The sequence below is a fragment of the Capsella rubella genome, unplaced genomic scaffold (assembly GCF_000375325.1).
Source record: "Capsella rubella cultivar Monte Gargano unplaced genomic scaffold, Caprub1_0 scaffold_1, whole genome shotgun sequence".
Taxonomy (NCBI): Eukaryota; Viridiplantae; Streptophyta; class Magnoliopsida; order Brassicales; family Brassicaceae; genus Capsella; species Capsella rubella.
Genome location: NW_006238923.1, coordinates 9500636 through 9510931, shown reverse-complemented (window position 1 = coordinate 9510931; position 10296 = coordinate 9500636). Strand labels below are relative to the sequence as shown.

General features: G+C 37.9%; 2 protein-coding genes across 3 annotated transcripts; both read left to right on the top strand.

The window, feature by feature from the left end:
• Positions 1–622: 622 nt before the first annotated feature.
• LOC17896936 (DNA excision repair protein ERCC-8) lies at positions 623–4049 on the top strand. Its single transcript, XM_006307432.2, has 9 exons — positions 623–970; positions 1075–1335; positions 1439–1598; positions 1767–1948; positions 2189–2426; positions 3200–3354; positions 3436–3525; positions 3623–3694; positions 3797–4049. The coding sequence occupies exons 1-9, from the start codon at positions 821–823 to the stop codon at positions 3839–3841; spliced, it is 1353 nt and encodes a 450-aa protein (XP_006307494.1). The 5' UTR covers positions 623–820; the 3' UTR covers positions 3842–4049.
• Positions 4050–5438: 1389 nt separating this feature from the next.
• LOC17900043 (calcium-transporting ATPase 1) lies at positions 5439–10174 on the top strand. 2 transcript variants are annotated; one of them, XM_023777386.1, is made up of 8 exons: positions 5439–5549; positions 5702–5907; positions 6476–6530; positions 6607–8558; positions 8753–8911; positions 9043–9214; positions 9318–9616; positions 9691–10174. In XM_023777386.1, the coding sequence occupies exons 2-8, from the start codon at positions 5731–5733 to the stop codon at positions 9937–9939; spliced, it is 3063 nt and encodes a 1020-aa protein (XP_023633154.1). In that variant the 5' UTR covers positions 5439–5549; positions 5702–5730; the 3' UTR covers positions 9940–10174. The 2 variants fall into 2 exon arrangements, with proteins under 2 accessions (XP_023633154.1, XP_006306641.2); XM_006306579.2 differs by having other exon boundaries at positions 5467–5549; positions 5728–5907.
• The last annotated feature ends 122 nt before the right edge of the window (positions 10175–10296 follow it).

Genomic DNA, 10296 nt, shown 5'->3' with positions numbered 1-10296 from the left:
AATAGAATGGGTGTTAGTTGACAAATGTATGTTTCAATCATTCATGTGACCACCTCTCTCTCATTGTTGAGATGTCAACTAATTTTTTTGTTTAGTTTTGGTTTTTTATGTTTTATTTTAGTTTCTCCTGAAAACACGAATTAGATATTGCATTTTTTATTTTTTGTCGTTTTGGTGATCACTGATAAATTGATAATGCCGTGTCAAAAAAACTTGGCTTATCACATACATACATACACATATGGCGATGATCCGGGTTTCGATCTTGTGACATCTATCTCTTCTTATTTTCTTTCGTACTGCGACCATTCAAAACTTTCAAGACTTCACAATAGACATATGACTTCACAATAGACTTCCAAGCACTGTCGCGGGGATATATAGTCTCACCGCTGTAAATTATAAGATCATTTGGCTTTTCTCATATAAGGTCTCATCATCTAATGCATCAAATTGGTGAGCATGTTGCATCGAATTTTAAATCTATATCAAATTGAGGAAAATATTAGATAACTTTTTTTTTGGGTAGAAGATAACTTTATGGAAGAAGATATGAATTTTACCAAAGGTTTAAAAAAAAATTAAAATAAAAAAATAATGATATTCGGTGATTTGGGTTTCAGATTTTGTTTCTTTCTTTCGATTTGGTTTAGGTTCCTCGTGATCTTTTTCTTATAACAGAGCAGAGCAGAGGGGGCGATAAAAGAAACTTTGGAGGGAGAGAGACAAAGATAAAAAAATTGCAAAAGGTATTATTCTTAGGGCGAAGTCGAAACTTGATTTGAACTTAGAAATCAGAAGACGAGATGCTGCTAGGAGAATGTGGGAGGCTATCAAACACAGAGAAACCGGTCGAATTCGTTCCAATTCCTTTGCCAATCGATTCAAATCCCGCCGTGTTTCGTCTCTCCAGCTCTCTAATCGCAAAGACTTTGTTTCCCCTCATCGTGGCTCCGTCAACTCCCTTCAGGTTCTCTCTTCTTATTTTTTTCAATTTATATGTGGTTTGCTGCTGCTTCTACAGCGAGTGTGTTGTTTGCTTTATATCTCTCAACTATATGTGTCGTCAATCAGGTTGATCTGACAGAGGGGAGATATCTGCTCTCTGGAGCAGCAGATGGTTCAGCTGCTGTGTTTGATGTTCAGCGGGCCTCTGATTACGAGGCAAGTGGTCTTATTGCCAAGCACAAGTGTATTTTTACTGTCGACAAGCAACATGAATATGGACATAAATATGCCATATCCTCTGCCATTTGGTATCCCATTGACACTGGCCTCTTCATTACAGGTTCTTTTGATCATTACATCAAAGTCTGGGATACCAATACTGCACAGGTACTCTCTTTTTTTTTTTTTTACTGTGATAAGTGTTTTCCACTTCCTTCCGTTTGCAATTGTTTAATTACCCTCTTAATTTTTGTCTTTTCGTATGTTTTAGGCAGTTGTTGATTTCAAAATGCCTGGAAAGGTTTATAGAACTGCCATGTCTTCTATGGCAATGTCTCACACTTTAATTGCTGCTGGAACTGAAGATGTCCAGGTCCGCCTCTGTGATATTGCTTCTGGGGCTTTCTCTCACACTTTATCGGGTCACCGTGGTATGTTACTTTACTCTTCTTTGGAAAATAAAGTATATTAGATTGTTAGATAGAATCAATTGATATCCACTGGAACAATAAGCTACTATACTCATAACTTTTCCACAATGCCAAAACTCCATAGTTAAGAAGCTGCTAAAAACTTGTCTTGTTGTGATTATATGCTAGATGGCGTTATGTCAGTGGAATGGTCTACTTCCAGCGAATGGATTTTGTATACTGGAGGGTGTGATGGTGCAATACGTTTCTGGGACATCAGACGTGCTGGATGTTTCCGTGTTCTAGATCAATCACAAACACAACTTGGGGTCCGACCACCGATTTTAAAGCGACAACCGGTTAGCAGTAAGGTTTGTTCCTGAAACTTGTATGTCCTTTTGGTTTTTGCTGTTTAAAATTCCCTGAAGCCTGTAACTTAAACTGGTATCTCTTCTTATATTGTTTAGACGCATCTGTGTAAGAGTGTAATTTAGTGTAAATGCCATGCTGAGAGTTAGCATTAATCAGCCAAATTTGTATGAAGAAGTTCAAACAAATTTGTTTTATTGAGACGGGATTCCCTTTAATAATTCTATTATCTTCTTGTACAGGCGTTTTCAGCTGCAAAATCTTCTATGGGGGGCCAAAATAGGTTGAAGATACTGCAGAATAAACACACTGGCAGCCAAAGTGCAAAGGGATCATCTATCGCTAAATCTTCAGTAGAAAAGTCTCGTCAGAAGAGACTTCACCCTGGAATGTTATCTACTCTAGATCGTGCTACGGCTCATTATGGTGTTGTTACTAGCTTGAAGGCAACTAACAATGGGATGCATCTTCTTAGTGCTGGTAAGTTCTCATTGTTCTGGCTAATTTCTTTGTTATTTATTTGAACTCTGTCACAAACTGGTCTAGACGCACATATGCTGGTTGATTATTATAGTACATGCCTCTCTTGTGATATTAGCATGATTAGCCAAAAATTAGATGCCCTTGGGAACCTAGAAGTAGTTACATGCACGTGGGTTTCAGTAGTTACAACTAAAAACTAAGTTCATGACCCATATTTCCTTGAAGGATTGGATCATGGTCTTATCCTCTGTTGCTAAAATAAAGCAAGTGTTTTCTCGGGATGTTTTTTCCCACCAGCATATTTATTAGTTGTATGTTTTCCTTGTCAAAAACAACTTTTGGAATGAATGCAAGTGTGGATTGCGCCAACTGTTTTATGCCTGAATTCGAGTTCATAATTATAGCTTGCTTGTGTGTTACACTTGGGTTGTTAATTTGTCATATGAGGCACTATTATGGTGATAGGAACTGTAACTTCATAACAAGAGTATGATCGTGGATTTTTGGTATGTCCTATGAGGCACTATGAGTCTATGAGGGTAATAGACTAATAAAGTAATAGGAACTGTGACTTCATAAAAAGAGTATGATCTTAGGTTGGTGATGACCTACTACAAAATGGAAGTTATGTCTTAGGGGTTTCGGCATCAAGTGAACTACATTTGTGGTTGCAAGAACTGAATACTACTGTACACATCAGTGGCGATGCTATATATATCTTACGGCAGTTAAGAATCTGATTAATATTCTATTTGCATATTATGTCTCAGGGTCGGATTCTAGAATAAGATTGTGGGATATTGAATCTGGACGCAATACTCTGTTGAACTTCGAAACTGGACGCATCCAGACCAACAAAGCAATTCAATTAGATACAAGCGATGATCCAGCTCTTGTATTTGTTCCGTGCATGAAGACTGTGAAGGTAGTCACCAACTTACTATGTTATCAGCAAGTCTTTTTCATTTCATAGCTTGCATTGAATCGTGCTGCAACTGTATGTAAGGGTTTTGGCATGTGGTCGGGTAGAACAACACTGATGCTTCGTGGACACTATGAAAGCGTGAACACTTGCTGCTTTAATTCCAGTGATCAGGTATAACTCAATCTTTAGAATCTTGTGAGTCATTTGACTTTATAAGTTTCCTTGAACACACCTTTAAATCCGAATGGCTTGTTATGCTTGCTCATAGGAACTATACACAAGTGGCGCAGATAGACAAATACTTGTGTGGTCACCAGGCGGATCCATGGAAGACGAAATGGTTGAGCTAAATTCTATCACACTAGTTAAAATTCTTCCATATTAGAGAATACACGAGTCTTGTTGTGTGATGTCTTTTTGATCAGAATTTGTCTATGTGCAGGTGCAAGATGAAGTAGCCGAAGATAAAGACAACTGGAGCGACTGAGAAAACAAGTTTTCGGGCAGTCTTCTTTCTCAATCTGTGAATTTCCATGTGTGTTGGTCTGAGTTTAGCCCTCACATACTCATATTACTATACTACACTACTTGTGGTTTGATTGTTTATAAGTAAAATGTATAAACCGAAATATTTGTTAGCTAAGTAGCTAGAGTCGAGTTCATATTTACCAAAATGCAGTTTTATTGCCTACGAAGATTCATCTCGTGAAAAACAAACACAAGGGTGTTCATATTTAGGGTACAACGAGTCAATCAGAACCGAATTTTAAAAAACCATCGACTGACTACTAGAAGACCAATACGAAGACCATACACGTGTAACTAGAGATGACTATTTTTAAGAGTAAAATTATATTTATAGAACACTTATTAAATATTATATTTTGATATAATAATCAACTAAGTGGGTGTTATTGAATATTGTATTTTAAGGGAATCTGAGGTATTTTAAAATTTAGTGTTATTCAATTAAGTATTTTAAAAAGTACATTAAAATCTGCTGTTATTGGATAGTGTATTTGTTTAATGTATTTTAGAATACTTCTAAAACAATTGTTATTGAATATTCATAGGATTTCATGGTACTTTGGATTTTAACGTATTTCACTCTAAAAATATGAACAAACAAAATCCCACATAATTCTCAAGTATTTCAGTCTCTCTCTTTCTCTCATTCAGAATGAGTAAGGAAAAAAAAAAGGATGGCTCTACCCAGTTTTGCTCTTACCAAATGATCACTGTTTCACACCAACCTGATTTTTTTTTATGAATCATTCTCTCTTCCACTCTTTTGTTGGTAATGGAGTTACCATCGTAGACCTATCTCGTTACCCTGAATTCTCGAATGACGAATTGGAAACTGATACAATTTGTATTAAGAAGTGATTTATCGATATGATGCCCAAAACTTTTGATTTAATGATTGCAACAGAGACATGGTCTCTCCCGTGTAACTAACTTCAGCCTTTCAACTCATCATACTAATATGGTTCCAAAGGTTTTGTTTTGAAAGACGTTTAATAACAATAAGGAGAAGTCATCGTAATGGATCGTGATGGGAACAATTAGTTAATTTATTAATTTGGATACAGTTAACATAATTTATTGGTAGTTTATCTTATTTTTATTTAACATTAAAAAAATAAAGTCCACTAACAGTGACTTTCAAATCCTGTTAGTAATATCTTTCAAATCCACTAATGACATAGAAATCCACCTTAATCCCACGATAAATGCATTTACAAATCCATTGATTTCTAAAATCCACTAATAATTCAAATCCATTAAAAACCTTTGTTCAATAACACCCCCTAAAACTCATTACCGGAAAAAAATAAAGCAACTAAAACTTTTTAAATAGATTTAACACTTTGTAATAACAATAATTCCATATTGAAATGTATATTTAAAAACACATACAAATATAACAACTATTTCATAATATTAATTAATATAAATAAATATATTGAAACAAAAGGTCAAGTCAGTAAATAGAAAAGGTTAGTAGCTTTGACTTTATTGACCACTCCCAAAGTCATCTCTGTGAGTAAATGAGTTGGGGTTTTCCCTTTCAGAGTTCAAAAAACAAAACTCATCGCCATGAGAAATTTCCGAACTCGCAGAGGAAGCTTCCTCGAAGCTCTCTTAAGTGCGAGATAACGCGTCAAAGCGTCTTCTTCCTCTTGACCTATAAGGTAAAAAACAAACAAGTTAAAAAAAGCTCCATTAAAAAGCCTTACCAGTGTGACTAAACTTGTTGGCTGTTGCTATATATATATTCTTCGCTTCGTTTCTCGATTTACGAGATCCCTTGATTCATTCTCTCTTTCTCTAATCTAATCTATAGCTGACGATTCGCGTTGTAAGCTGAAGAAAATGGAGAGCTACTTGAACGAAAACTTCGGCGATGTGAAGCCGAAGAACTCTTCCGATGAGGCGTTGCAGCGTTGGAGGAAGCTCTGCTGGATCGTCAAGAATCCTAAAAGGAGATTCAGATTTACGGCTAATCTGTCCAAGCGTTCCGAAGCCGAGGCCATTCGCCGTTCAAATCAGGTTCGCGTCTTTCTTCCCTGTTTTTGTTTCTATCTCTGCTTGTATACTGTTGGAGATCTAATAAGTGATCTCTTGATTCAAACGTATTCCGAGTATTGTTTGTTGGTTGATTCACTAGAAATCTACTTCGTCTCCTTCTTGTTTTAATCTTGGATGGGATCTAAGTGAGCTCGTTTTAGTATTTTTTCTGTAGTTACTTATCCTCTAGTGTAGGATCGTTATGATTACGCATGACTGATATTACATTAGTTTTTGTTTCTAAATTAAGATGTTAAGTGTTGTTTGCTAGTAAGAACTTTCACGAGTGTCTGCCTTTACCTCCTCTGTGGATACTTAAGTTATCATTCAAACTTATATATGAAATAAGTAGCATACAAACATGGCACTCTTTTCGTATAATGGCATTTGGTTCTTCAATTCAAGTTGAACCCATTTCATGCGTTGTGTTATTTTTATATAGTTTAAAAGATTAAAGCTTACTGTTCGTATTTCCTTTGAGATACAAAGGCTTACCGCTATTGCTGATTTGTTCTAAGACCATTTTCCTTTGCCAACCTTATGAATGCAGGAAAAATTTCGAGTGGCGGTCTTAGTTTCACAAGCTGCACTTCAGTTCATTAATTGTGAGAATAATCTACTCTCTAATGTTATTCAATATGTATTTGCTTTGCTTAACGAGAAGTTATTGCATGCTTACAGGCCTAAAGTTGTCCAGTGAGTACATCGTACCTGAAGAAGTAAGACAAGCAGGGTTTGAGATTTGTCCTGAAGAGTTGGGATCAATTGTAGAAGGCCACGATGTGAAAAAGCTGAAAGTTCATGGTGGAACCGAGGGCCTCACAGAAAAACTCTCCACGTCTATTACTAGTGGGATTGATACATCTGAAGACCTGCTGAGAGTAAGAAAAGAAATTTATGGAATCAACCAATTCACAGAAAGCCCCACTCGTGGCTTTTGGTTATTTGTTTGGGAAGCCCTTCAGGATACTACCCTCATGATTCTAGCTGCTTGTGCTTTTGTATCGCTTATAGTTGGAATACTGATGGAAGGGTGGCCAATTGGTGCCCATGATGGACTTGGTATAGTGGCCAGTATTTTGCTTGTCGTGTTTGTTACTGCCACTAGTGATTATAGGCAATCCCTACAATTCAAGGACCTGGATGCAGAGAAAAAAAAGATTGTTGTTCAGGTTACCAGAGACAAAATGAGGCAAAAAATCTCAATATATGATCTACTACCTGGCGATGTTGTTCATCTTGGCATTGGAGACCAGGTTCCCGCTGATGGACTTTTTCTCTCAGGGTTTTCTGTTCTGATAAATGAATCGAGCTTGACTGGAGAAAGTGAACCAGTTGGTGTCAGTGTCGAACACCCCTTTCTTCTCTCTGGTACCAAGGTTCAGGATGGATCTTGCAAAATGTTGGTAACTACAGTTGGAATGAGGACTCAATGGGGTAAACTGATGGCTACATTAAGTGAAGGTGGCGATGATGAGACACCTTTGCAAGTAAAACTAAATGGTGTGGCAACCGTTATTGGTAAAATAGGTCTATTTTTTGCTGTCATTACGTTTGCTGTTTTGGTTCAAGGATTGGCTAATCAGAAGCGCCTAGATGGTTCTCACTGGATCTGGACTGGTGATGAATTGATGGCGATGCTGGAATTTTTTGCTATTGCTGTAACAATTGTTGTGGTTGCAGTCCCAGAGGGTCTGCCGTTGGCTGTGACATTAAGTCTTGCTTTTGCCATGAAAAAGATGATGAATGACAAAGCGCTAGTGCGCAATCTAGCTGCTTGCGAGACAATGGGATCTGCAACAACTATTTGTAGTGACAAGACTGGCACTCTTACAACTAATCACATGACAGTTGTAAAAGCCTGCATCTGTGAACAAGCCAAAGAGGTTAATGGTTCTGATGCTGCTAAGAAATTTGCCTCAAGTATCCCTGAGTCTGCTGTCAAACTTCTACTGCAATCTATATTCACTAACACTGGTGGTGAGATTGTTATGGGAAAAAGAAACAAAACCGAGATACTCGGAACACCTACAGAAACTGCTCTGTTAGAATTTGGGTTGTCACTTGGAGGGGACTTCCAAGAAGTAAGACAGGCGTCAAATGTTGTGAAAGTTGAGCCCTTTAACTCTACAAAGAAAAGAATGGGAGTTGTCATTGAGCTGCCTGAAGGACATTTCCGGGCGCACTGTAAGGGTGCTTCAGAGATAGTTTTAGATTCTTGTGATAAGTACATCAACAAAGATGGTGAAGTTGTTCCTCTTGATGAAGGATCTACCAGTCACCTAAAGAACATAATTGAGGAATTTGCTAGTGAAGCACTTCGAACTCTTTGCCTAGCTTATATCGAAATCGGGGATGAATTCTCTGTAGAAGCTCCTATTCCTAGTGGAGGATACACTTGTATAGGTATTGTGGGCATTAAAGATCCTGTCCGCCCTGGTGTCAAGGAATCTGTTGCGATTTGTAAATCTGCTGGAATTACTGTACGAATGGTGACCGGAGATAACATTACTACTGCAAAGGCTATAGCCAGGGAGTGTGGCATATTGACTGATGATGGCATAGCTATTGAAGGTCCTGAATTCAGGGAGAAAAGTGATGAGGAACTGCTCAAGCTAATCCCAAAATTGCAGGTGATTGTCTGACAACCAAAAGTACTTGTATTAGATTATCCAGTTTTTTGCAGTCTGTCTTGGTAGTTCATAACTAATTGATCCTCACACAGGAAACAAACCCTCAATTTCATTTGCATGAGCTTTCGAAATCTGAAAAATTCCTTATCACATACTCTTCTACAAGGGATTCAAGTATAGTTTCCTTCTTGCAGGTGATGGCACGATCCTCGCCCATGGATAAGCATACTTTGGTGAGACTCCTCCGTACAATGTTTCAGGAAGTCGTTGCAGTGACAGGTGATGGAACAAATGATGCTCCAGCACTTCATGAAGCTGATATTGGACTCGCAATGGGCATTTCTGGAACTGAGGTCTGTACTCAGTCATCGTTCTCCCTATTTCATTATTTGGTTTATGAGGAAATCTTACACTCTAAAAACATTCAAGTATGGGTACTTATGGAAGAATAACACTTACATATTATATTTTCCAATTTTCATAGGTGGCAAAAGAGAGTGCGGATGTGATCATCCTAGATGATAACTTCTCGACAATTGTCACAGTGGCCAAATGGGGCCGTTCTGTGTACATAAACATTCAGAAATTTGTCCAGTTCCAGCTGACAGTAAACGTTGTGGCTCTTATTGTCAACTTCTTATCAGCCTGCCTCACTGGTTAGTTCCAGACTCACATTTCTTTTTCTCTTATTCAGAAGACTAATCTCCTCAGTATTGCAACTAACGTCTCTATGACATTGCTCACTACTGTGGGTATCAGGAAATGCTCCTCTGACAGCTGTTCAACTACTGTGGGTTAACATGATAATGGACACTCTTGGAGCGCTTGCGCTAGCAACTGAACCACCACAGGACGATCTGATGAAGAGATCTCCAGTGGGAAGGAAAGGAAACTTCATAAGTAATGTAATGTGGAGAAACATCCTTGGTCAGTCACTATACCAGCTTGTCATCATATGGTGTCTTCAGACGAAGGGAAAGACAATGTTTGGTCTTGATGGCCCTGACTCTGATCTAACACTCAATACCCTTATTTTCAACACCTTTGTCTTCTGCCAGGTAAACATCCCACATCTCGTAAATAGAAATACTACCAATAACCTCGTTGCTCATCACATCTATATTTTTTTCAGGTATTCAATGAGGTCAGCTCGAGGGAAATGGAGAAGATTGATGTGTTCAAGGGCATACTAAAGAACTACGTATTTGTTGTGGTTCTAATGTGTACAGTGGTGTTCCAAGTAATCATAATCGAGCTACTGGGTACATTTGCAGACACAACACCACTTAACTGGGGACAATGGTTGGTCAGCATCATGCTAGGGTTCCTTGGCATGCCTGTTGCTGCTGCCTTGAAGATGATCCCTGTTGGTTCGCACTAAGCTACACATTATATAATGTGATTCCTTGTGCCGCACCTTTGGCTTTGGAAGGCACCAATTTTTTCTCCGGCCTTTGGAAGTTTGATATCCCAAGATGGCCATGGAAACTAGTCACGGTGTTTTTTCTTTTTTTTTTCTTTTTTTTTTTCCATCAAAATGTATAAGTGATTTGGAGGAGCATTTGCTTCGTAAATATTAATGTTGCAGAACTTGTTACTTATCTTTTGTTCTTCTATCGGGTTGATACCTTTACTAAAACAAGTTATCCCCATTATACAGGTAACAGGTTAAGTTTCTATAAAACTGAACACGTCGAGAAATTGGAACCCAACTTGAAAGGAGAATTATAAGAAGTAA

Bases quoted from the DNA above. Each gene is read 5' to 3' on its own strand.
- LOC17896936 (XM_006307432.2), top strand. From the start codon at position 821: ATGTGGGAGGCTATCAAACACAGAGAAACCGGTCGAATTCGTTCCAAT. The intron at 1,336-1,438 runs GTACTCTCTTTT...CGTATGTTTTAG, and splicing joins GGGATACCAATACTGCACAG to GCAGTTGTTGATTTCAAAAT. The intron at 1,599-1,766 runs GTATGTTACTTT...ATTATATGCTAG, and splicing joins CACTTTATCGGGTCACCGTG to ATGGCGTTATGTCAGTGGAA.
- LOC17900043 (XM_023777386.1), top strand. From the start codon at position 5,731: ATGGAGAGCTACTTGAACGAAAACTTCGGCGATGTGAAGCCGAAGAAC. The intron at 8,559-8,752 runs GTGATTGTCTGA...TCCTTCTTGCAG, and splicing joins AGCTAATCCCAAAATTGCAG to GTGATGGCACGATCCTCGCC. The intron at 9,215-9,317 runs GTTAGTTCCAGA...TGTGGGTATCAG, and splicing joins CTTATCAGCCTGCCTCACTG to GAAATGCTCCTCTGACAGCT.